General features: G+C 36.1%; 1 protein-coding gene across 2 annotated transcripts in view; it reads right to left on the minus strand.

Annotated features, from left to right (window-relative positions):
- Positions 1–1,985: 1,985 nt before the first annotated feature.
- Positions 1,986–27,950, minus strand: part of ABCD3 (ATP binding cassette subfamily D member 3) — a 34,607-nt gene continuing 8,642 nt past the window's right edge. For both annotated transcript variants that reach the window (XM_052800940.1, XM_052800941.1), the window contains exons 2-23: positions 21,575–21,611; positions 19,115–19,216; positions 17,412–17,500; positions 16,431–16,500; positions 15,463–15,560; positions 14,675–14,798; positions 13,635–13,691; positions 12,282–12,424; positions 11,860–11,929; positions 11,349–11,418; positions 11,130–11,227; positions 10,960–11,051; positions 10,289–10,377; positions 10,139–10,211; positions 9,019–9,082; positions 8,523–8,600; positions 8,362–8,427; positions 8,172–8,261; positions 7,838–7,957; positions 7,300–7,404; positions 5,900–5,956; positions 1,986–5,134 (exon numbers count right to left, since the gene is read on the minus strand). In XM_052800940.1, the coding sequence (XP_052656900.1) occupies positions 5,057–5,134; positions 5,900–5,956; positions 7,300–7,404; positions 7,838–7,957; positions 8,172–8,261; positions 8,362–8,427; positions 8,523–8,600; positions 9,019–9,082; positions 10,139–10,211; positions 10,289–10,377; positions 10,960–11,051; positions 11,130–11,227; positions 11,349–11,418; positions 11,860–11,929; positions 12,282–12,424; positions 13,635–13,691; positions 14,675–14,798; positions 15,463–15,560; positions 16,431–16,500; positions 17,412–17,500; positions 19,115–19,216; positions 21,575–21,611 (1,870 nt within the window). In that variant the 3' untranslated portion in view covers positions 1,986–5,056. The remainder of the gene's footprint in view (positions 5,135–5,899; positions 5,957–7,299; positions 7,405–7,837; positions 7,958–8,171; positions 8,262–8,361; positions 8,428–8,522; positions 8,601–9,018; positions 9,083–10,138; positions 10,212–10,288; positions 10,378–10,959; positions 11,052–11,129; positions 11,228–11,348; positions 11,419–11,859; positions 11,930–12,281; positions 12,425–13,634; positions 13,692–14,674; positions 14,799–15,462; positions 15,561–16,430; positions 16,501–17,411; positions 17,501–19,114; positions 19,217–21,574; positions 21,612–27,950) is intronic.

The following is a 27,950-nucleotide window of genomic DNA, read 5'->3' on the forward strand; positions in this document are numbered from 1 at the left end:
GCAGTTTATTTTTTCTATAAAACCAAGGTAACCTTTCCCCCCCTACTATTTTTCACAGTTGGACTTCAGGGGATCATTATCACGGATGTTTCTACAGACATCTCATAATATCTATAAGAATTATAGATAAATTTTAATAATGGTTTTTTAACTCCTATCTTGATGATAGGCCACCTTAATGTTTTTTCACATTTCTAGACCACTTCAGAAAACCAAGGATTAGGTGGTGCACTGGTATCTGTTGAGTGTGCAGAAAGGTGAATCCTATGGAAGAATCACTAAACTAGTTCTTTCTCTCCAGTCCTAAGCCACAGGGTATTTCTTCTTTATAGATTTAAGAAACATGAAGATTGAATTCCCTATTCTCTAGAAGCATAAGTCATTTAAGTTGTCAATACTAGATGCAATTTAATTAAAAAGCCTGTCAAGTAAGTGTCATGGTAGCTTTGTTTCTCACTATTCATCTTCTGTAGTATACAGTAGAGAGCTAACGAAGTGGCAATACATCCAGAATATTCTTATAGTACAAGTCACTTTCAAATGGTGCTAAAGTAATCCTGTATTTGGGCTGTCCAGCCAGGTGTATCTACTCCAATCTTCTGTGCCACATTTGGGCAAGAAACATCCCTGCAACATGCGTACTGGCTAGGAAGTAGCTTACACTCCCAACTTTTCCCAGAATTACAAGGGCCAGAGGTAGGTTGGATTTTTGTGCGTGTTTCCTGCTGGTGGGTTTTTTTGGTAAGAAAAATATATCCATTATGCAGTGAAGCATGCTTTGCACTTGGGATGGAAGATGACAAGGTTCACAGCGATGTTCACCTTGCAGCTTATTCCAGTCTCATGCTAGTCCTGTAGAAAGCACCATTGCCTCCAAAACATAGTCTTCATCAAGAAACCTTAATTTCTGCTGAGAGGGGATAGCTGTCTGGAGCTTTAGTAAACATTCAGAAATACTGGACCAAAGCTACTTGAGCATCCTCAAAAGAGGGTGGATTGATCCTTGAAAAGGAGTTTGAATTTGTTTCTCCATGGTTTCAGTTCTCCCATTCCAGGAACTGATGTTTTCCCTCTACATAAGGAAAAATTAAAAGTGTTGATGCATACAAAACAAGCATTTGGAATTAACTGGGTAGCTGAGAGCCCAAAGTTGAACAAGTAGCAGACTTCATGCTACTCTAAATATTAAAGTATTAAACATCCCATCCATACAAGGAAGTTCCTTTTTGCTATGCAGCTCATCAGCTAAGTTGAATGACACTTAGATTTTTAGACTGCATCCTTGGTTGAGGAATTTCCTTTCAAAGGGAGCTCTACCCTTTAAGAATGCTACACAACACACTTGTTGCACAAATGATCTCAGCTAAGGAAAAATTAGTACTAGTTAGCATTAGAAAACACTGATCACAAGAGAAGACACTTAAAATCAGTTCATTCAAGCATATCTTGGTTTCACTCTCACACTACTGAGTTTCAAGTATCCTGATCGCTGGTACATCTACCACAACAAAGGAAAAAACCTTAAAAATCACAAATACAATAAAGGTGGAGAGTGATTATCCTATTTTCCTCAAAGTAGAAAGACGAAGGAGCACTCAAAAGAATTACCACATTAAGTACTGATATTATGTTAACCTTATTCAGGCCCACACCCTTCTAAAAATCAATAAACATGAAGCAAAAAGAAGTAGCCAGCAGACAAAGAAGAGAGGAGAGGTCAGAATCAGTGCAGACCTAAAACAGATTAATGCACCTATAATCCAATTGCTCTAAGTAGATATCTTCAAGTACTGAGCTCATGCTTTTTGTTAAGCCTACAACTGGATGGCATCATCTGGCTGATTCCAGGGTGAATTTCAGACAGTACGACCAACTTCATAAGCTGAACACAAGTCAATCGGCTCATGAAGTAACTTGAGATTTGTTGAGTAGGCATTCACTGTATTGTTACAAAATCCCTAATCAAGAAACACAGAAAGCCTAGGTATATTTTATCTTTAGATTTATTATTATTTCAGAGGCACTTAATGTCTTACATTTATATAGCGCCATTTCCCCCTCCAAAACACTTTACAGTATTTACATACAGGAATGTTTCCCACCACTGTTGAAATGCAGCCATCTGACTATTACCGGTACCATCTTCAAAGCACCAACAGTTTGAGACTGAAAATATTCATCAGTACTTTCTCTTACTAAGATAGTTCAGAATTCCAATTTACAAATTTCCAACTTGTGCTATTAAAAAGACATAACAGCTAAAATACAGTATCACAGTGCAATTCTGCAACAGAACTGAGACTTGGATCATTTTCATTAGATTTTTTACAATCTTTCATTAAACCAAGTCTATCTCAAAATACTTTAATGTAAGGCCTTTTAAGAATATAATTCTAAAACATCATTCTTTTTTATACTTTCTTTATAAGCCTCTCTTACAATCAAGTGCAGAAGAGTATTTTTCTTTCCTTCCAGTATATTTAGAAACACTAAGTCCTGGCCCTAAGGAGATAACTAGCATCCTCAGTTTCAACGAACTTCACGGCATCTAAAGGCAAACCTATTCCTCCTTGGTTATGGAGTGGGATTTTTAGTTTCTTTTTCTTTTTAGTTTGTAAAATAAGTCTGAGATTACATATAATTTGGTTATTAACAATTGAATTGTAAAGTACCTTGGGATTGGCTGCTGGGGTGCTATATAAGTGTGCTGCATGTGGTTTTGCCTGTCAGTGTTAAAAATACATTAAAGTATGCCAAGTTCACTACTCCACTGCAAAGTCTGCCCTAATCACAAAGATAATAGCAACTTCCTCATTTTAGAGATTTTTATTTTTCTTCCGTCTCTCTAAAAGGCTATTAAAACACCCCTTCCAAGAGAAGAAGTCGCATTTGTGCTGAGAACTTTCATAAAAAAAAAAACAAACCCCACCCACCCACAAAAAAAACCCCACCAAACCCAAAAACCCACACAACAAACTATCTGGCATCCCTATTTTCATGGTTACAATTTAAAAAAAGACTACCACCTCACATACGGCATGCTTCTACCTGTTACGTTATGGCTGATGGGAGAATCTGAATGAACAGAAAAAAATTAGTAAATGAGATACCTATTTGCCTTCTTGTGGACCAAGCACAAAAATTTATTCTGGTACCTTATTCTCTTGAATATGCCACACTTCAGAGAGGCTTTCTTGATTTTCATTGATGCATTATACTATGAACCCACTGTGGTCACTAGATTCTTATACCAGGACAGCTGTTTGCATTTGAGTACTATGAGAGAAGAGTAGCACTGACAGGTATGGGCAAGAACTATGATAAAAGGAAAAATATCATCAGGTAGCAATTTCAACATGAAAGATGATGACTAATCAAATTGGGTAAAAATTAAGAGACAGCAGTGCATCCAACTACATACCCACTTTACATAAAGTTGGTTTGTTTTTAATCTAAACCCTTGATAAAATACACACAGAGAACAGATTTATTGCATATTTTATACATGCCTTCATGTAGTGCATTCCTGTATTGTATCTTATATGGAACACTAAAAAACTATCAGACCTTCACTGTAGAACAGGTATTGTAAATTATTGTTTTAAAGACAAAACACCGATTCAGTTTGAATTATACCTTCCTATTCCCTGATCACAAAAATCACCTTGCTGCATTTATGTTTGTCAAAGTCACACAGCAACCACAGTAATCATCTGCAAGGAAAAAATGGTTACAGTAAACTATTTAAAGAGTTCAGTTTCTTCAAGGGGATTTGGCAGCTGGAATAAGAAAACCAGTGGGGACTAGACATCCTTAGACAACAGTGAGAATCACTGGTGAATAATTTGTATCAGAAATCAAGAAACATCATGGCAAATGACAAAATAAATGCGAAGGATGAAAGCATCATTTTAGGCTTCACAGCCTGGAAGACCAAACAGGAAGTACAATTACCACTTGCGTTCGAACTCAGATCTGAAGGGCAGCTAAAACCATGAGGAGATCTGATTTTTTCTGAAGAGGGAGAAAAGGACAAACTTGGAAAAAGCAACTGCTGTGTTACAGGACTGAACACACACAGCACAGACAACAGTCTGCTATTTCACAGATTTTTGGGCCCATTCTAACCCCTACTGATTTCAAGAGAAGAATGATTGGTTCCACATTCTTTTCTCTGTTTCTACTTGTGGGACCCATTCATTTCTTCAGAGCTGAAAACATGCACAAGATTGTTTGATACAAGGAACATCGCTTTTCTTTTCCTTTTTTTTTTTTTTTGTTAGTCCTTTCCTCCCTCAACCTCCTCTCAACTGTTAATTACCATAGTATTTCTCTGACTGAAAAAGGGTAGCTGGGGTGTGGGATGGATGAAGCTCTTGCTAAATTGGGAGAGAATAGGATTGCTGAGCAGCAGAGAGAATTGCATGGACAGACAGATGTTAAAAAGAATCCAAAACCCAGCAAAGAACAAGCTTAATATTTTTACCAGAAGGAATTAGTTTTGTCTTTTAGGTTCAGTCCATTCTTTATCAGCAAGGGCGTATTGGCTACATCACAAGGCTTAGTCAAGGAAAAGGCTCTTTCATTTAACAGGGCACAGATCTGAAGATGGGAGAATGTCCTGCACCATGTGAGATAACTCAAATATGCATAGAACGAGCAAAAATCCAAGACTGCTTTGCAGGAACAAGAGAGGTAGCAACCCTAATTTTAACAGGGCTTTTCATTGAAGGGAAAGAAGGTCTACAAAAGTCAAATCAGCTGATTTCAAATGGTTTGCATCCCAGGATGAATCAGGTTACACTGATTTAAGCCCAATTTAATTTAGGCAGGTTTTTAAACCACAAGAATAAGGACATTCTTAGTACATATCAATAATTAAACCAACATATACACAATTAGCAATATCCTACATAATAGTTAATGCTTAACAGCTTGTTTTGGGTTATCCTAGTTAATTCGTTTAAAAAAACAAGCTGAGTAGTTTTATTGTACAATGTCTGCCATTCTACACACTTCCTGTAATCAGCAGTCTCTGTAGCAGTTCAGTTCATGACTAAGATCCAAATTCAACTGTGTCTTCAGTTATTTTCTTGAACTCGTAGTTTCCTCTGCCATCCATATGCAAATAAAACTGAAATAAAAGAACAGACATTATCAACCACCTGAAAATTACCAGGTCTATAAATGCCTAAAATTATATTTTGAAGTAGTTTTAATGCAAAATCTTAAACTCAGCTAGCCAGATGGTAAGGTTCTCCTACCTCACGTTGCAATAAATTCAATTGCCTCTGGAAAAAAGTTAAACTTTTTTTTTTCCATATCATCCATCAGTCTGCTAATGGCCACACCTAGACTTAACACTGCTATCTTCGGTTTTGTAACAATATACTTAAGGTACACATTCATCCCTGTGTGTTAATTCAGTATTTTTCCCACACACAGAGTCTGTCTGCATAAAAAGTAATAACAGTAGTAAAATCTTAGTTTGGAAGAAAAGAAGTCCATGTATTAGGAATGAACTTTTTTAATGCATAGATATATTAGGTATCTTGAAAACAAAAACTCCATGCTGTTTACTGGATTCTGGTTCAAGAGGGGTTTTTGAGGTTAAGAAAGAAGACTTAAGTACCTAGTAAGCCTTTCATATTTTTGAGGCTACTTTTACAGATACGTTTATGGATTTTTGGTTACTTTTCCCTTCATAACTAGAAGCATAAGAATATTTCAAATAGTGCAACTGGATTATGAAAGTAAAGCCTTTTTAAAAAAAACAGAACATGACCTATTAGGATGTAAAATGAGAACATCTTGAATTGTAAAGTCAATTTAATAGAAAGTCAAACAACAAAACCCCTACCATCTACAGATATCCTTAGCAAAAGCAAAGAATACATACATCATGATGTTTCCAGAGTGACTTTCTGTGGGAGACAGTGAAGAGAGTGATGCCAACCTACACGAAGAAAATACACACAACAAAGCAGTTAATTTTTCTCATGGCTTAGGTGTTATTTTTCAGCATGGTATCAGCTGAAGAGCTTAAATTCACAAACACAAGCTTCCAGGCTTTATTATTAACAGTATACGTATGTAATCCTAATACAAGATTTTGCAGTTAAAAAAAAAGCAGGAGGGGTTTATCTTTTTTAACTGATTTCACCATTCTTTTGCTCCTAATGATCTGGCAAAATGTAGAATGAACTGGGCAAAGCAGGTAAGGTAGGAGGCAGGTAAAACAACAAACCTAGTGATTAAAAGAAGTCTACTTTAACAGCAAAAAAACCAAGAACCACAAAAGCTATTAATGAATTATAAACTTAAAGTGATAATTTAAAGGTGAATAATCTTCCTTTGTTTCCTTGCAACTCAGTTAATTATGCATCCCTAACAGTAGCACCTGGACAAAATGGCTCTGATAAAACAGGGTAACATTTTTTTCCTTCTGCAAGGACAGCTTAACCAGGAATTCTATTTTTCAGTAATATGCATTAGCACTTGGCAAAAGTTAACTCTAAAACAAACATACAAATTATGCAAAACAGACTTAGAAAATTGTCAGGGTATTGATATTAAAGTGGTAAAATTAGTTCAAGAAATAACATCTGTTCTTCTGCACAGTCCTCATCTAGTGTCAATTTACTACTACAAAAGGCTCCTTAAGTTCCCACTTCAAGTTTCAAGCAGATATTTTAGTGGATGCACAGCTTTGCTCCATTACCATTCTGAGAAAACTGCTACTCAATAATTAATGTTATTTCAAGCCTATTCTTTCCCAGGCTAGGGGTGTGAAATTGAATCTTACTGATATTTCACATGGCACTATGTAGAATCTGAAGTAGTGAGTATAAGAGGGAAAGGAGAAAATAATACTATATTTAATATTATCATGTTTTCCTAGAGTGCTTGTCTTTTCATATCTCAAAATAGATGCAAATATTAACTTCCAGCCTTTCACTTCTGTTGTCCTGGCCAAAAGAAACCTCTCAAACAACAAAAAAGTCTAAAGTTTTAGATTATTTGATCTTCACTTGACATTCTAAGAGTTTATCTGGAAAAGTAAGACTACTTAGCAGTTAGTAAGAGTTCTCTGATATAGAGGCCACATGTACATCTAAATTGTCCTAAGACTACAAAACAATTATTGAATTCTAGTGTGCAAAAGGGTCATTGCATGCCCTTCTAAGCTTTTTTTTTTTAATTTTTAATCTGCACTAGGCATAAGTAAGACCGCACCTTGTATCATTTTAAGTTTCCTCTTAACACACAGAGATATAACTCCAGAAGCAAGGAGCTTACCTTTCGACAGTGGCTGTAAATGTAGCCTTCTACATCAACGCTAACAGCACTGGTACACTCATCCAGAATTGCAAACTGGGGCTTATGATAGAATAACCTTGCCATCTGGAACACAAACCAAAAAGCTACTGTGGATACAAAACTACAACCAATAATGCAGTGTTAGAAGTTAAACTAAGAATTAGTGTCCAAATATTTACTGTGGCAAGGGAATTTCTTTTAAGTTGTCACCCACTGAAGCCTGAAAATCCAAAAGCTATGTGTTATCTTTACTTTTTTTTGGGGAAAAAAAAAATTATTTTAGAACTTCTGCTTATATAATCAAAGCGTAAGGTATGGTAAAAGGTCAACATTTCCTATTAAATTTTGAGTACGATAAACACTATTTTAGGTTGTTTTCTCAGTACTCAGGTATTTCACATTTTGGGGGTTTCTAAGTAAAATATTAATATTTAGTAAACAAAAAACGCTTACAATTCAGATTACACTTTCAACCTACGTCCTATATTTGTTAAGTACTTATGCTTTTAAGACATACTGCCATTCTCTGTTTTTCTCCTCCACTGAGTACATCCATCCAATCCTGAACACTATCCCAGCCTCCTTCACGTTCCAAGATTTGACCCAGCTGAACATTATCCAAGTACTCCTTCAGCACCTTTCATTGAAACAAGAATGACAAACAGAGCTTAAGTGAACTTAAAGACTGAAAAATATTATAAAGGGTTACACTATTGTACTGGTGTACTATCAACCCTGATAAATATTAAAAACAAACTAAATGCAGTGTTTTTAATAGCAGTTTCAGTATTTTTAAATCTGAAGCATTACTCATCTTAAGCAAGACAAAGGGTTAATGAACTAATTATTACCTGGTCAGAAATCCCTTTCTTCCTCTGATCTTCTAAAGTATCTGGATATATAACTTGATCTCTGAGCGTTCCAAGAGTCATATATGGTCTCTGAGATAGTTAGAAACAAAAAGCTATGTTAAATATTTCTAAACATAGTCAAAACAGGAAGAACAAGATCACTATTGCCAGTTAAAGTACTTTGCCTCACCTGGGGAACATAGAACAACTTTCCTCTTACAGGTTTTGTTAAACGCCCGCCAAACAAAGGCCACAACTGCAACACGAAAAAGGTTTAAACTTGACCAAAAAAGTCCAGTTACACAACAGTGCTTTGGATTCTCCCCCGTTTATTTAAAAAAGTTCCCTTACCTCACCAAGGACACGAAAAAGTGAGCTCTTCCCACACCCATTTGGCCCACAAATCAGTACATTTGCACCAGATCGAACCTAAAAATGCAAAGCCAATGCACTAAAAGGGTAGTAAAAAAGTATTGTTGAAAGCTTCTACAAACAATAAGACAAGCTGGTATTCTTGTAGGCTTGTACATAGTACTTTGACATTAAAATGAGTAATTTCCACCAATAATTTTTTTTTTTTTTTCCAACTAGTTTAGCACCAACTGCAGCCGGAAGAAAACACACTTGTAACAATATGAACATTTTCTGGGAAAATAGCTTATTGCCTTTTTTTTTTTTAAACTAACATGATTCATTTTGTTCAGATTTAAGAATACCATATAAGCACCTCTCCATTTTTGTTTGCACATTTTTTTATAAATCAGATTACCTATGAAATTATCATCTTCACTTTCAAATTTTATATGAATATAATTTTCTACGATATTAAAAAAACCAAACAACTTACCTCAAAGTTAAGGTCTTGAATCAAAACATCTCCATTTGGTGTCACCAACGGAACATGATCAAACCTATTTGTATTGCAAGATGGAAAAAAAAAAAAAAAAAAGAGCAGTTGCCTAAAAGCAGCTAATAATGCACACTTACTCAGAGATTTAAGGAATAGGGCAAGACTTCAGCAGTACTTCATTCAGTACACTGCCCCAGCTTCTAACTATTAACGGCTAAAAGTTCTTGAACCAAAAGTGATACTTTAGCATTTAACAAACATGTACAGATTTTTTTTTTTTCCTTCATGTATTTGTTTTTCTGAATCCTTCTAAGCCTCTGGTCTCCAAAACATCTTGTGGATATAAACCTACATTTAAAGATGCACTTAATTTTAAACCTGCTAGGGGAAGTGTATTCCATTAGTTCCAAGATACACAATGAATGACTTCTCTGCTTATGTGCCCCTTGCTTTTATTTTTTTTTTTTAAACAAAATAATAAAAATAGCTCTATCTCCTTTCTCCTTTCACTCTTCCTCCCCCCTTTCCCCTCTACTCCACTATCTGCTTTCCACAGTGACCAGATTGAGGCTATTTAATCTCTTAACTAGCTTTACTATATACCTTTAAGTAGTACTACTATGTCAATACTATGTTCCTCAGACTGCAAAGAATGGAGGAATTGATTGCTGCTTGAGTACATCAATGAACTGTCTGAGCATACAGAAAATACAAGCAAATATTTTGAAACTGAATACAAACTTGCCTCTGATTTTTACAACTGAATTATATAATGGAATAGAATCTGTAACCAATGTATTTCTAAGAAATTTGATAAAGTGTCAACAAAATGGTCTGGGAAGTCATATTCCAAAGGACAGCAGGAAATGTTATCAAAAAGGCTAAATCTAGACAGCATATTATGTCTTTTGCTAACATGAGATGACAAGGATTGACTTACAGAATAGAAATGCTGAGTGGGAGTGAGGTGGAATTATTTGTAAATAAACTATAGTACAACAGGAATTGCATACTGTAATAGTGTGTATTAAAACCTGTATTAATAGTGGTAGGGGAAAAGACCTAAAAGCCAGACTACGTTAAAAGTACTGAAGTTGTGGAAACTTTGTAAACCTACTTGATAAGGTTATCAGCATTGATAATTTCTCCAGATCCAGGTATCAAAGGCAAAACTTGCTTTTTATCTGCATCTTAAATTAAGAAAAAAGTATTAGAGACTGGAACACTACACAGAGATGCACATATTGACATAATATGTCACATCTACCTTTTTCTTGTGATACCATAGTACGCTGATATTTGCCACTATTCAAGTCCTTCAGAACCTGCATTAATTCTGTAATTCGAGCTGTGAAACTAAAAAAAAACAAACAAATAAAAACCAAAAAAACCCACAAAAACCAAGCTGTAAGTAATTAATCTTTAGAAGTTTTAGAAATCCATAGACACTCTAATGAGTACTCTGTTAAACTGTCAAAATGACAAAGCTATTCAACCCAGCATAGAAACAAATGTTTACATTTGAGTTGCACTGAGGTGGTCCAATATTCACAATATTTACAAGAACCTTTTCCTGTAATAGCCAAATATTTGATAACTTTTCTTCTTAAAATATATAAAAAAACAAACCAAAAAAACCCCAGTTAGATAAATAATCAATACATAATTGATTTATGAGCATTGACAATGTCTTCTCAATTAAACATTCAAACTGTATGCCGTTACTATTCAGATATGAATTTACTAGTGGACATAAGTAGCACATCTTCAGATAAGTTTTCAGCATAAAATGTTTTTAATTTCTAGGTTTTTTAGGGTGCTGCAATGAACAAAGCAGATATCTCATTTTAAGAAACTGACTGTAGAATTAAAATGAGTTTGAGAAACAACAACAAAATTTTACAAAAGATTATTTTACACAACTACTGTTAAGCTTACCCAGCCAATCTTGTCATTTCACGGCCTGCTAGGACTATTCTGCCCAAAGCTTGAGACATTCTCAGTAACATTCTTCCACTTTGGTAGTAATCCTACAGTAGAAGAAAGTTTCTTTATGTGGACTAACAAAATTTAAATTCAGGAAATTGTTTTAATTCCATTCTATTTACCTCCAAAAGTTCTGCATGAGTACTATTCTGATGACGAGGATCAGCCAGGTTCAAAAACGGACGACTAACAACCAGGTAACCAACCACAGTGGCAAGGTCTGCAGTTTAAGAGTAAATATTAAGCTATGCATTCATTGAAGCAATAAGAAAACATTCTCATGTAAAAAGTTTAGCACTTTGTTATTTATAGCAATCCATTAGCACTGGACAAACACTTACATTTGGCAATGATAGTATCAATGAAACCCATAGAGAACCGGAACAAGATGAAATTATGCAAGTGTTCCACCTGGTAAGTTACAGGGGAAAAAAAAAGTCAAACTACTATCAGTACCTGGTTTACTATCTTTTATTATTTTACAGACGTTTGATTCCAGTTATTTTTTAGCAAGTCACAGGTACCTCAACACACCTATAACTGTGACAAGCACTGCACAAGTGTCCCTGCTGGCAAAGACTTGCACTCTAGATCAAAACAACCTACACCTGAAACTAAGCAGTAAGAGAATAGTAATTGTGGTGGGTAAAAAGGAGGTAAGTGGCAAAAGAAAGACCATTCTATCAGAAACTTGTGTTCTGCTTATAGCCTACTGATTTATTTTTAAATCTAATGACTGTAGCAGCACAGACACCAAGCCACTATAATTCCATTTATATATGTCAAGAATCACCATGATTAAATTAATTGAAGTTTTGCTTAAAATGTTTTAAAAGATAAAAGAATTCTTACCAGTTTACGGAAGGTTTTGTGAATAGTCTGTTTTTCTCTCAGGTTTCCATTATAAAAAGCAATTTCTTCACTAAAAAAACCAACAACAAACCCACAAAGCAAGCAACTTAATTTTGTTAGACAGTCTTTGAAAGTCAGCCATAAAACACAGGAATATAGCTCTTTCAGTTACTTTATGAAATAGGAGTTGGTACTTTTTCACAATAGAACATGAGCTTGTTATACTCCCAGCTACAGTTTGTCTTTTGAATTAGGAATATAATGCACATACAAATTATTTAATAATAATCTGCATAAAGATGCAAACGCTTTGCTCAGAACTGACAGCATCAGACTTTCCAAATATGTTTTTACATACAGCTTCCATTTACACCACAGTACTACTTTGTCACTTACATCTTGCCATCCAAGTAAATCTATACCTGTTTGTAATAAGCCGTGAGTTGACATATCTGTACTCCCCTTCATATTTTTGTTCTATAATAGTCATCTTGCCAATTGGTCTCCTTAAACGTGTAAGGAAAAACCCCGAAATAACCAAGTACGCCATCATACTAGCTGGACCCTGTGAATCAAAAAAGAATAAAAGCTTACCATTTAGATGGTCTCAAATTGCAACATCTGTATCCAAAATGCCCAGAAAGCATGAAACCCATGATTCTCACCTCCCATGTGTCTATGTTACCAATTCAATTACTCTTGCAATTCCCATCATGTTCCTTTCTTTTGTGTTGTAGACACTGTTTTACTAATTTCACTAATACTCTGTCCCCAGATGCCCTTCCCATTCCAGCCTTCTACTCAAGTTTTTATCATCACTCAGTGCAATCTGTGTCCTACTGTCGCAGCTTATTTCATTAATAATTTCCTGGTCCTTTCTCATTTCTTCTCCTTCATTTCTACTTACTACTTTTTCTCTCTACTTGCTACATTGTCATCGCAGTCAATATTTCAATCCCATTCCCTTCTTTGATCCATATATCTCCAACACATTTCCTGCTTCTCTTAAGCAGTCCTGGTAGGGATCTCTTATTCTTCTGGATCCTAAGCTTCAACAGACCAGGGCTGCCAAACAGCATGCTTAAATACTACTGAAGTGTGGCATGGCATAAAACCAAAGGCATAAACTGAATTTGGCATAAACTGCCTGTAATAACTAAGTATTACAGAAAGCAACGCAAAGATGTCTGAGACTGGAAAAATTACCTAGGTTCAGCTAAGCCTCACTGCAATCTGTTTTGACAAAATCTATATCATGGGTCCCAGAGCTACTTCTTGTCAAATTCTGAACATTTTTGCCAATGAATCATTTTACTAAGCTGAAGAATTATTTCTGAAATGATTCAGCTTATTGGGAGGGAATATAATGGTCACACAGCTCAATGCAAGGAATGGCTCCCCTTTATAGAGGCTGCAAAGAAAAAGAAAACTTATTTTCTCCCTTAAATGGAAGTCATGCAAGATACAAGCAGCCAGAAGGGTACTGTACTAAATGGGATTCCCAAGTAACTGCTAGAAGAAAATAAAAAACTTCCTTGTTTCTTCAAATCATTGAATGCCTGCAAATTCTGGTTTTTATTTTGCTTGCCTCAAGATAAAGAGTACTAAAGCATACAAAACATGAAGTGTAAAAGCATATTTTCAGTATATCCCTTCAAATAATGGATGAATCTATAATTAACATCTAGAGTCTTCCTCAGACTCCAAACAGGTACAAGGCTATAACCAAAGAAGGGAAAATTTGCTTATAATGCTAAAAACCCCACTCAGTTTACCTGAGCTCCTATTGCACTTGTTAGCTTGAAGATGTACAAAACTATATCCAAGAAGGGCTGTAAGAGAAGCATAGAAAAAAAGCATTAGAACACCAATATAAAACAAATAAAATGGTCTAGAAACCACCAACCACCCCAAGAACAGCTACAGCTCTGCATTAAAAGCACAACACTGGTTAACCTATCATACAAACTAAATGCTGAAACAAAAAGGAATCTCAGCCACGTGACATTTTCCTGAAAACATTCCCTCAAGAATTGAACATAAAACCATCACAATCTTCTGATAAAGTATATACCATATAAAAAAGTACTTCACTATTTTAGGTCTGTAATAACACTCTGCTCACTAAGCAAAGTTGGACTAGACCCCATGATTACTTAACTGAAGTAATTGTGAGAAATAATGAGCAGAAGATAATGCCATATAGTTAGCTATATACCTGATAGAAGCAATACTCCAATTTGCAAGCATCCTGTTCTATGCACTGTCTCAAAGCTAGAGCAGCTGAACTACAGGTTTTGTAGCCAGAAGTTTTTGAGCACATCAACTCGCATTTTGCTTTATACTTCCGCTTGTATAAACAACATAGCATCAAAAAAAATTTAGTCTAAAAATTTCAACAGTATTCTACTTCATTACCTAAACCCCCTAAAATTTACACCAGAAACAGAGGAAATGCTTATTCAACCACACCTCCCTACCCCCAAAAATATTCATATGAAACTAAAAGCTAGCCCTTGGTTTTCTTCTGAAACCTAACCAGCTGAGAAAACATACTCATCACGGTTCAACTGCAAAAGAAAGCAATAAGTTCTTTAAAGGAAAATGGAACACAAATTATAATAACCCACAACAGTGCTTTAGCAAAGGTCATGGAAACCACAGGGAGTGTGAAATTATATAATATCATAAACAATTTTTTTTAGCACCATACTCCAAGCAATACACATATAAATGCAAGCAACTGTTTTGAGCTCTGACACCACATCCTAAACATCCACAGCTATTACTCAAAGTTACCTCTGAAAAGACTTACCTTGCTAAGGTTTGAGTACAGGTCCACTACACTGTTACAGAATTTTTCCACATCCTGTGTGAGGAGTTGATCTGGATTAGCTATTCTGTTGTCCAGATTTCCCATTTTGTAGTATGTATAAGCTCTGAAACAAAACAATAGCTAAGTGGCAGAAAAAAAAATTCACTACCCGAGATCTCAATAATTGGAACCCCCCCTGCTTCTGACAATTGAGATGGAAAGTAGTGCAAACATTAAATGACTGTATGGAGTCAACATAGCTTGTGTTTCTGCCTGACCAGATCCACATGAAATCCTGTAGAACTGTTTGGGCTCTAGGATGTCTTAGTTGAAGCTCAGGCCCATGCTGCTCTATGAACTGCTGCTGCACTTAGAGTTAGAAAACCCTCACAAACTCTGCATCAGCAGACCTGACAACCAAAATTCAGTGCAGGACGACATAAGCAGCTACTCAAGTTCATGCATCCAATTCAGTCTGCAGGATTACGAGCACTATATGAAAGCAACTGAAGTGCTTTGGAAGCTGACCCAGTAATAGAACCAGTACAGTGCATTTCCCCCTGCCCCCAGTTCAGCCAACTTTGCTGTCTTTGTATCTGTGCCATATACAACCTAGATAAGCCACTCATCCTTAACTGCAAGTTAATTGCAGCCAAAAGCTTTTCTAAACAGTAAACCTAACCTATTAAGCACCTTGCTGCCTTCTTACTATGTACTTAAAATGACTTGGTTTGATTTTAATCAATTTAGTTTGTAAAACCTTCAGAGATTAACAAGGTGTTACTTACTTAAGATATTCCTCATAGAGGTATCTGGTAAGTCTTACTCGGAAGCAAAGTTTCAATTCATTTAGACCGTACTTCAGGAAGTTATTCACTAAAGAGATCTAAAATAAGAGACAGCATTTCAATATTTAGCTGATGAGATTTAATATACTTAGATCAGTTTGCAGCATAAATTGTGCAAACACTTTAGAGCAGGTGAATTCTCCCCTTGAAGTCAATAATACTATTAACACACCTAAAACTAACCATATAGTGTCTGCAGGATCACTGATTAGGTTTTTTCTACATTTTTGACAACTCCAGTTCCCAGTGGATCTCACCACATCAAAAGATTAAAACTATCTTCATATTGCATATCTTCAGCTCTACTGATAAGCTCTAGAAAAGAGCCACCATTTGACAATCACTACCTTAAATTTATCAATTAGTTCTTAAATCTATTGTAAACCAGCTACATTATCTATTGGGTAGTAACAATTATTTCTGTCTGGTGCAGGTCAGAGATGTTGACAAGCTGAAGAGAAGTTAAAGGGCGGGAAAAAAACGTAACGAATCTCAGAGGCAGCTGTAAGAAATACAAAAATTAAAAGACTAAAAAGAAATCTTCATCTTCAATGGTTTCAAAAGAATCCCAAACCTACAATGTTGAAACATCATCCAGTCCATAAGATGTTATTATGCAGTATTAGAGATGGCACATTAAGCTATCAGTCAAAATTGCCATCAACAAAACCAACCTAAAAACCTAAACATATCTGTCAAAAAAAATAGTTGCAATCAATAAGGAAACATGCTGATAAAGTCTCCCACACACTGAAGCCAGAAAATGAAATGCATCTTGATACAGACCTGCATGTAAAACAACTAGTTTCCATGGGTTTTAAGACACCAATTTGAGATCTTTTCCTCAAATTCTTAATTTACATTTTAAATATGTTCTACTGAAAGGCCAGCACAAGAAAAGCACTTACAGCAGGCATTGCAGCGATGAAGTTGAACAAGTATTTCTTGAAATCTTTTCTGCTGCGGCCAATGATAGCACTGTAAACAACCATCAGCTAAGAGTTAGTTACAAGAGAAACAAGAAAGTATAAGCTAGCATGTTTTAAGTAGATAAATTCTCAGTGGACCATACAGAGGAAAAACAAAAAATCATGATGGAAATCTGTATTATCAGCTGTAGGATCAAGTATGACAGACTTCTGTAAGTTAAGTGCTAAGTGACAGACTAAATTATCTCCCTTCTGCTCCTGCAGTAACTGCCTGCATTAAGGGCTCAGAAATTCATGCCCACGGAATACGAGTTCCTTTCCTTCTTTGCTTCCATAGATTCTCACAAGAGAGAAACAAACCAGTCCTATTCAACAAAGCACTGAAAGTCTCTCCTGAAATACAATATCACTTTAAATTCAAACTTCAAGACAAATTCTGACTTGCTTCAATTAGCAAGAAGAGTAACAAGAATAATCAGAGGTCTAGAAAACACTTTCTAAAAGGGTAAGACTAAAAGCATTGTGTTTATCAATCTAAAGAGCAAACAGCTCAGCAGGAAGAAGTAACAGTCGTACTATCCAAGCAACACATCTGAGTCTGACATAGAACCACTATGCCACTATTCTGAAGTGCCCTCTTGGATATTCAGTTCAACATAAGATTTAGAGTCTCCGGTGTACAAAATGTGACCAAAATAACTGAAAATCTTTTAATAAGTAAATTTTGGTTAAACAAATAAAATTGTGTCCAACAGCAGAAAAACAGTTCTTTAAAATTTTTTTTCTTCTTTAAAAAAAAAAACCAACTACGGATACTCCCCCAAAATTGCAACTATACCAGTTTTCCAACTGTTTTATATGAATAAGCAAGCTATAAAATGTCTGAATATGTGTTCTGACAGACTACTTTCCCTGTTAAACACAAGAAAGAATGTTTAAAAATAACAAGTTTATAGATACCTTTCAATGACAGTTCCATTTTGAATCATCCAAATATCACAATATGTGCGGACTACCAGCATCACAGCAATAAGCAGCAAATAACCTGTCTAGTACAAAACCAAAAGTATAACAGTTAAAGAATGGATAAAATTCACCTCTTCTCTAGTAAGTGCTCCAACCGTATCTAGCAGAAAAGTAGTACCCTGCTGCCATCAGCTAATATAATATTTGTTTAGTTTGCAGGAAACACATTAGCATACAATATTTTTAATAAAATAACAATTACATTTTTATGGAGAAAGTTTGTATTTTTAAAAGCTGAATTTGGTTGATACATATACTGGACACATCCTATAAGATTGAGGATTGCAGGGGTAATGAAGTTACTACCATTCTGAGACACTTTTCTGCCATAAGCATAGGTTCATATAGGTTGCAAGGGACTTCTGAATGTCACCTACTCCAACTCCACACTCAAAACAAGGCCACTAGTAAACCAGTCACCAGTCAGACCCTGTACCATTGACCAAAAAACTTTAAGCCCAACAGTCCAGCCAGTTTTCCATCCACCTCATTGTCCACTTATCCAGCCAATTCAGTTTGGTTACTAAGATACTAGGGGAGACCTTAGTCTCAAGGCCTTGCTAAAATCAAAGTATTCAAGATCTTCGGTTCTTCCCTTATTCACAGAGCCAGTCATCTCATCGCTGAGAGCAATCAGGTTAGTAAGGCATGATCTGCCATTCATAAATCCAGGTTGGGTGTTTGCAATCACCTTTTTGTCCTTCATGTGGCTGGAGTTAGCTTCCAGGATGATTTGCTCAGAGCCTTACTAGGAATACGGTGAGGCTGGCTAGCCTGTAGCTTCCAGTATACTTGTTTTCAAAGATGGGTGTGACATTTGGGTTTCTTGGGGATTATCAGTAACCTCTTCTGATGGCCATGACCTTTTGAAGTTGATGGAGGCCAGCTTTGTCAGCACTGTCACCACCCTCAGACGCATTCCCATCCATGCTTCTACCTTCTGTGTACTTCCTTTTTGTGAATGAACTGTCAAAGGTCCCTGTTCATCCAGGCTAGCTGGCTGCCATGCTTGCTCTACATTCTGTACATTGGAATTCATTGCCCTTGTGCCTGATGTATGTTGAAGTTCTATTACAGTTCATCACTTACATTCTGAGCTCAACTAACACTCTTAAAAAAAACTTAAGTGTTCTGGAAAGCATGAGAAAGACGCTGAGGCAAACAATTTTATCTTGCTAAATTCCAGTCTGCATAGATTTCCTGAAATGATGCTAACAGACGTTTTGACAAATTCACTTTCTAATAAGGGTTGGCCTAGATATAAGTTACAAAAGCAAAATTATGGATGAACAGCATGCTATTTAAAGATAGGAAGTATTTGCACAGAGAAGTGTACTATCTTGCATCGAATCAAGCAAAACCTGGATGCCCTTTTAAGAGATACACCGCAGACAGTAGTTACTAGCTGACAGTAAATGGCTTATCTTGTAATTCAAACCAGAACGCAACTTTAGCAACCTAACAACTGAACATACATGCAGATTTTTATATTGACCTGTTGGTATTTTAAAACATGTAGTACAATTTAGTCCTATTCAAGTAAATTATATGATTTTGTTTAAATGCTGGTATAATTATGAAAGATAACTTGACTCCAAAACCGCCCATTTTTATTTGTTACTGCAGGCAATGCTTACCTCTTTACAAAGTGTTCTAGGGACCATTATTTTCAGGATTCGACATATTCTTGCAATAAACACTCTGTCCACCATTGCTCGCTCCTTCTTTCCCTCTTTCTGCTGCACATAGAACAAGCAAAACAAGAAAAGTGAGATATTTTTTTTTTTGGTAATGTATTATTTAATTGTTGATGTGATATTTTCTCTATCCAAGTTATTTACAGCTACCTTCCTTCTGCAGCATTTGCAATATTTCCCTCCAATTAAAGACTTGCTTACACAAGTTAAATGAAATATAAGATTGGGAGCATATGCCCTCACAGCTAACAGAAATTCTAAGAGAACTAAGCTATCAAATCAAATTGCAATAGGAAGCAGCTGCCATGATACAAAATAATACTTATTTCAAATCTACGTTAAGTGATACACAAACAATGCAGAGCACAGCATTAAAACATCCAATTACAAATTATAATGCAATCTGCCATCTCTTAACATTGCTTGTCTCTAAAAATACTGGCTGATGGTGTCTTCTAAAGATGCCTTCCATCATTTGTCTAGACCATAATAGTTTAAACTCCTTGACTGTACAGCCCAAACTTGCTTGAAGTGAAACCAGAATTTGTTATTCCTTTACTTCTAAAAAAACAGTGCAACACATTCCCAGTGAACTAAATCTACTAGACTTAAAAACCCTCCTATACCCAAACACTTTTTATTTGGGTCAGTTGCATTTGTTTACTCCGTATAACCCTATCTTCTGTCCTACTAACCTGAATACTTTTTAACAAGCTAATGGTCCAGGTATCTTTTCTTTATTTCCTTTGTTTTCCTTCTTTCCTTTCACAGTTGTGACATAAGGATTCAGTCCTGAAAACAGACTAAAAGGGCATACATGTGTACGTAAAACAAGTCCTGCCTAATCAACCTAATTTTGCTATCTTTGCTACCCAAAACTCACGTGAAGCATAAGTTATCAATGCCTATAGTAATACTCCAACATACTCAGACAGGAAACCTGAAAGAAAAAACTGGGGAGACAGGATAGGGAAGACAAATAAAGTAGCCTGTGATTCACCATTAATCAACTGAGACAATCCTATCAAGCACTATTTTTCTTTTTATTTCCAAGGATGATTAAACCACAGAAACTTGCAGAAAGAGCCCAACTTAATCTCTTCACTTACTGTTTACATATGCAACACGATGGGCAACAACTGTGAGCTCTGAGCCCCAGCAAACACAAATTTACTCTGAATGCTCTGTGAATAAGCCTACACTTGTTTTTCATGGGATGAAGTCAATTATAGTCCTGTCCTTTTCAAAAAACTATGTGAACACAAACTACGGATAAAAATTCTAGCCAGATAGGATGCTATATGGTAGATAATAAAAATATTTTAATTAAAAATTATTTACACAAGAAAATCCAAGCAATCCCAACAACTAAAGACTACTGTCCAGGCCTAATGAAGCATGACCCTACACGTTATTGCTTTTCTGTAATAGAAAAGACAAACGCAATGCCTGATGCACAAAATTTCTAGGAGTACCTGACTAGACATATTTGATGTCTGAGCCAAACCTATTCTTCCTCTCTATCCATCTCTTCCCCATTTCTACTTATGTTGCATTTATATTAATCCAATATCTTCTTTCCCAGAGGGCTTTTTCCTTAGACTGTTAATTCCTTATTCAGTATAATTATATCCAAGATGGGTAGGAATAAGAGAAAGCTAGTTAAGATTTTTACAAATAGGCATAGCTATGCAAAATACAAGTGTTTATGGCAGATAGTGCAGTCAAGGTCTGGCTAGAAGCTAACAGGATGCTTGTATACACCTTTATCCAGTGCAAGCCTTTTCTTCAGTTTTCAGCAAAGATGGAAGTACGTGGAATAGTTATCTATTCACACCATCATATGATCCAATATTTCTAATCATGGGCTCTGTCCTTTGGGCTGTCATGTTTTATTTGAACATGAAACAAAAAACTTGACTTAAAGGGATATAACATATCCTTTTCAAATAAATGAATTAACAGACACACAGAAGACCAGTGAAATGCCAAACCTCCTACCAGAAGTTTGAAGTACTTTTTAGAAATTGTCAGACTCTACATCTTGTTCCATACTTTTTTCTTTTAAATAAAAAGCAAATACAAGTCATACCAAATCTATAGGCAGATGTTTGTTGCTATGCATACAGCCAAACTTACAACATTAGTCCTTAAACATTCATAAGGCACAAAAAGATGAAAAAGCACATGGTACATGTCAAGAATATATCATTATTCAGTCAAACATCAGCTACATGTGATTAATCCGATTCTTCCATTTATTTCACCAATGCAAGTCTGAAAGTATCATTCAAACCACATTCGCACCATAGCCACCATTCTGTCCAAAATAAAACAATTATGGGACTTAAAAATCAGTATTTAAAATTATTAAAAACATATTAATGAAGAAAGAATTACCTCATTGTTCTGCAAGGCTTGTTTTCCACTTCTTTTACTGTAGATGAAAAAATAAAGTATTTTACTTGTTATTAACACACTTTTCTTCGTCCTGATCTCTACACAGAAGATACAAAAAGGAAAGCTTGGGATTATATCCCTATCTATTTGTTTCAAAGCAGTACAGTGTCTTCACAGCAGGGCTACCTTTTATGTCAAACCTATGAGCTGTTTTTATACAATTTCAATGAAACCTTACTCCTTCCATTACTCAGTTTCACATAGGGAAACTAAGTCTCCCTCTTTCATCTCTGAGTTTTGCTTTACTTTAGCTTCTGTATCATCAGTTCCTCCTGTTTGTTTCTCACATATACTTTGCAAGCATGGCTACACAGTTCCACTGACCTCAAACGAGAACTACATGAATGCACATTCAGCAATCCAAGCAACCCAACTTTGATGTTTTGCACTATCTACAAAAGCCAAACAGATTTGTTTTGCATTATAGCTGACTTTCAAATAACACATTTAACTATATATAAAGATTATTTGTTCATAAACATGTGCTGCAGGGGAAAAAAGTCACATCCTGTGAAACCAAGTTCCTGCAAAGGTGTGCATTGGAAGGGGAGTTAGTTTTTATTCTGTCCTTCCCCTGCATTTTACAGAACAGTTAAAAAACAGAAAAAAATATTTATCAACTAGTGCCAAACAAACATTCGAAAGTACAATGCTATTCTTCTTCCTCTCCTTTTAAGGAAGGCAAGCTGACATATAAGACAGTTATAGTTTGTCTTTATTCATTTCTGAACATTCAAGCATCAGATAAGCACATGAAGCTGTTGGGAGAGCTTATGCATTTATGTAGTTTAAAAGTGACAGCTAACCATATTAAATTGTAACCTCGCATTTCTCAACCATCATACTAAAACACTGAGAACAGGCTGCCTTAAAACTACAATATTCATACACTTTCAAGACAGCACCTAGGAAGCTACAGGGAAGCAGAAAGTATGAAAGGCACTGCTCCTCCTGCCTACAACAGCAAAACAACTGCAGACTGCCACACAACCAGTTATCCCGCAACTGTATCAACAGCATCATTGTGCACTTGTGCTTTAAAGCTCTGCAAAGAGCACATCTAGGATGAAACCATGCTTATTTCAATTTATGATGATTAGAAAGACCTGTGAATGTCACTGACCAACGAAAAGAAATAACTTAATTATTATGGAAGGAAGAGACAAGGTAGCAGGAGAATATGAGGAAAGAAGAGAAGGAAGAGACCACAAAAGTGAGAAGGGAGAGATGCCAGTTTAACAAGAACTTAATTAAAGGTAATGGTGAGATGGAAGCCTGAGAGGAAAAGAGAAACATCTTGTAAGACTACTTGTGCAAAAGCCAGAACAAAGAACATGAAAAGCAGCAGAGGGCAGACTGGGGAAGAAATAACTTAATAGAAGTTCAGAAGAGATATAACACTTAATCAGGCCATGAGGGAAGTATGTCTGCAGAAACAGTAACAGTATGCAAGTCTAAGAAACAATCTAGTTAGAGACTACATCCTGGTGACAGAGGAGCAATGTATTGCAGGTACAAGAAACTTCTCAATACATCTTGTAATTTTCCAAAGTACAAAAGATTGACCTATTTTTTAAAAAGTGTCCTTGAGTATGGATCAGTCCAATCACGTCTCCTTTGGGACTAGGAGAAAAGTAGTATTCTTAGGCATGAATAAGTCGTTATCAAACCACGTGGGTATTTTCCTAGGTGATTCACAACTTGCCATAACACAAAATGAAAGTATGCGGCTCTTCCAGATATGCTATAATAATTCCTAGTTTTGCTGCTTCAAGGCCTGCCAATGTTTGAAGTCACAACACTCATAATACACAACTATTTCAGCTTTAAAAGGATCAGAAGTGAATACATTAAAATAGTAATATATTAAAGATGATGAGGCCCAGAATTATTCTCACAGTTGAATACCTTTGATGTATTTATTGATACAACTCTTCCTACAGTAGCTGTTCAGAGAAATTCAGCAGCTGAAACTACTGAACTGAGCTGAAACTGATTGTGCATTAGAGAAATGACTGTTCAGAAAGTGAACTTCTGAGTTCACAATTAATAAACTTTATAAATATAAATTCTAAAGATAAAATCAAGTATTTGTAAATTCAAAACCTAACAAAAAAGAGCTTTAGCAGTGCTTTATTCTCTTTTTCTAAAAAAATGCATGCAAGCTCAAAACAAGATTAATACTTCAATAAGAAAGGAAATAATGTTATATATGAAGTATGGATTGTCTAGAAGCAGAAAATAAATGTGGCTACATAGCTCAAAAAGCATTGCTCTTGCTATTAAAAAAAAAATAATAATCCATTGTTATTTTAAGAAGTAAAACCATTTTACTTGCAACAAAAGACTGTGCCATAGTTCTGCCTGGAATAAAACTTCCACAGGCTGATTACTGCAGAACTTTTCCTTCTCAAGAGTCTCATTTCTTCAGTCTGATACCTACTGGCACTACTCCAGACTCCATTATACTATTGTAGAACTTTTTTGTGAGAATTGTGTCTGCATTCTCATTGAATTTAAAGACTAAATAACACCCTCAATTAGTCAGCAAGAATACAAGACTATCTGGTTACGGCAGAGAGCTCTAACATTTGGAATAGATTCAAGCTCTCTATTATTACAGATCTCTCATTTACTTAAGGCGAGGGCATCACAAGCCTTATTGGTGAAGGAAGGTTAAGTGCTACATGCTGTCTAAATTCTCTGCTGCAAATAACTCCTCCGGTATAGGGGCCATCACTGAGCAGCACAGTGTAAGGACTCCTTGGAATAGAAACATAAGGCTGCCTTTTACTGCAACGTTAACTTTAGTGATTACCCTATCCACACATATTGCTCTCCAGTTTGAGTTAAACTGTGCTTTTTATTATCACAGGAGTACCTCAAAACTCAAGCACTACTGATGCTTGACTTGGCGATGTGGCAGCGTAACAGCTACGACACAGCTTGGGTTAGTACAATTCATCACATGCTCATTCAGTCAATATTACTACAATTCAGGCAGCTACCATCAAATTGCAGAAGAGCTCTACTTTTGATCTTTAGTGTAGTTACTCTCACTTCATCACAAGGTACTCATTGTGAGGCCCTTCTCTGAGTGTATATATTGAGGCTGAAGCTGGACTGGCTGGGACAATGAAAGATCCCAAAGCAAAAACAACTTCCAAACAGTTTGAATGGGAGTAGCACTGGATTCAGCAATGATGTGAAACATGTTCCATAGGGAACACATTTCTGTTCCTCTCTATCTCGAAGTCAGAACTGTGCAGTGATCACTCACCATTCATTTCTACTCTTTTCCTTCTATATCAGAAAGTCCTGACATTTTTCTCCTGCCCTGCCCTGGACTTCGATTGCTTTTTTAGTTCCAGCCATCAGTTCCCATGAGGCATTAGACTTTATCAAAAAATTCATTAGTTACATTACAGATACTAAGAGAATACAGGACCTTGCTTTAGGTGACCAAAAAAAAATAGGTAAGCTGACAAAATAAGACTACAAGAACAAATATTCAAAAGATGTCTTTATGGCAAGAAAAAAAAAATATGGCATACACCATAAAATACCTCATCCAGGAATGTAAATTATTACAATTCTGGACTTATAAATGCCTAACTGCAGCTTAAAAATAATAATGTGATTTTAAACTGAACCATGACAGTTTACAAATGTAGAGAGTATTTTGAAAGCATGAACCAAGCACAAATTAATACAGTAACATTTACTCAAAACTACACAAAAACTTTTATATTGAATTGCTCTAATTTATTTCTCTGAAATAATAAAACCTGTAGAAATATAAAAGCTAGATTTCTTCCAAGCTCTTACTGTACCAATAGAATACAGAGTTGTGTAGCAGAATTACTTAACTTACTATAACTCATCTCCAACATCTACTTGCTTTTCAGTTTTTCCACATGGAAGATGCTTGACTGAAACTAAGTTACTATGAGGCAGTTATGAAAAAAGACCTACCAATACAGTAATGAAATAACAGACTTCATTAAGTAGCAAGTAGATGATGGGCAGACTCTGACTTTTGAGCTTCCTTCATGCCCTCACAAACAAGGAGGGGTGGTGATAACGAGGTTTTTGAAAAGGGTTACTGTCATGGTTTAACCCCAGCCAGCAACTAAGCACCACACAGCCACTCACTCACCACCCCCCACACCCAGTGGGATGGGGGAGAAAATTGGGGAAAGAAGTAAAACTCGTGGGTTGAGATAACAGTTTAATAGAACAGAAAAGAAGAAACTGATAATGAAAACACTAGCAAAATGACAACAGTAATAACAACAGGATTGGAATATACAAATGATGCACAGTGCAATTGCTAATCACCTGCCTATCAACCCCCAGTTAGTCCCCCAGCGGCGATCCCCCCAGTTTATATATTCGGCATGACATCACATGGTATGGAATACGCCTTTGGCCAGTTTGGGTCAGCTGTCCTGGCTGTGTCACCTCCCAACTTCTTGTGCCCCTCCAGCCTTCTTGCTGGCTGGGCATCAGAAGCTGAAAAATCCTTGACTTAGTCTAAACATTACTTAGCAACAACTGAAAACATCAGTATTATCAACATTCCTCTCTGACCTAGCTCAAAAACATAGCACTATACCAGCTACTAGGAAGACAATTAACTCTATCCCAGCTGAAACCAGGACACTTACCCTGACAATATATAGAAAAAGAGATAAGAACAGTTATGGTACTAAAATATTTCTAACACTGAGCCAAATCTATTGATTTGGATTGGAATAGTTTTGGATAATGATAGGAACACAGAATATTCCAACATGGAACAATGCTTAAAAAGTGTTTCTGCATAGTTTCTTTACAATTTTCTAGGAAGCATTAAAAATCTTAATTATATACATCTCTCTGCCTGTATTCAGCAGGTACTACTACTACACTAGTCCAGTCTTTCTCCAAACTTCCACAGTTTCAGGCTTAAATTTTAAAGCAATCAATAAGTCAAATTCTACTTTCAAAGGCAGAACTTCATCCACAGATCACCATGGTTGATGCAGCAACCCCTCTGCAGCAATGCAGACCACAAAGCCAAGAACAAATCATGTAGAATGAGATACAGAATACTTTTAATTCAGATGATCTAAGGAATAAACTTCCAGAATACCTAGACTAAGTAATTCCGTAAAAGTCTTCCTTTATACTGGGGTTGGGGAAAGAAGGAGCTTCTGTGAAGACTTAGTCCTATTAAAATAATAGTTAAACCCACAACTTTCATCGCTTCACGTGACCATCTATCGTAACAAAACACAAAGATCAGTATGAGTTTAATCTACATCCATTTTCATGGTGTTTCCTCTGACTGCTACCTTCATGCTAAATAAACCAAAGCATTCTTTCAAAATGATCCTCTATGCTCACAGTGTTTAAAGTCAGACTCAACTCAAACACTTCAGTGACTACAGTAGGCGTCCATGAAAAGCCACTTTTAACTACAGCAACGTCTTAGACACTCCTTATCAAGGTTACCATTTATGATAGGGAGTACTATGATCAGTTTTGGACCCCCAGTACAAAACCAAAAAAAATTGATAAACTTGACAGGTTCAGCAGAGGGCCATCATGATGGTCAGGAGGATGGAGCACTAGCCCTATAATGAGAAGCTGAAGGAAGAGGGCTTGATCATCCTGGAGAAAAAAACAGCACTGGGAGAACCTAACAGCAGCTTCTCATTACCTAAGAGGCCACTGAGGAGACAGAGCCAGACTCAGACTCTTTACATGGACACACAGCAGAAGACAGACAACAGACATGAACTGAATTTTCTTGTATCTAACCAGACACAAGAGAAAAAAAAAAAATCACTATTACAATAACAGAGTATTGTAACAAGTTGTCCAAAGACTCTGGAATCTGTCATTGGATGTTTTCAAGATCCGTCTGCACAAAGCCCTCAACAACCCAGTCTGAATTCAGTGTGGATCCTGCTTTGAGCAGGCACTTGGATTAAGTGACCTCTTAAGGTGCCTTCTATCCTAAATCATTCTATGATTTTACTTTTTTTTTTTTTTTAAATAAAACAACATGAACAGGCTAAAGATATAATGGGACATGTATCACCTGAAGAAGTTTCAGGAAAAGCAGCATCTCAGATGTAGCCTGCTACCCATTATTTAACTGCACAGAGCTTATACAGCAAACATGCATGCAACAAGTGAAGAACGGTGTCATCGGCAGTACCAGCAGATGACACAACTACACCAAACTTTTTGTTCATACATGCATGGTAACTGAATAGCAGCAACTCGCTAAAGATAAGTAAATAGGCAAGTACTTACCCCATAG

This window comes from Harpia harpyja, chromosome 11 (genome assembly GCF_026419915.1).
Source record: "Harpia harpyja isolate bHarHar1 chromosome 11, bHarHar1 primary haplotype, whole genome shotgun sequence".
NCBI classification, from domain to species: domain Eukaryota; kingdom Metazoa; phylum Chordata; class Aves; order Accipitriformes; family Accipitridae; genus Harpia; species Harpia harpyja.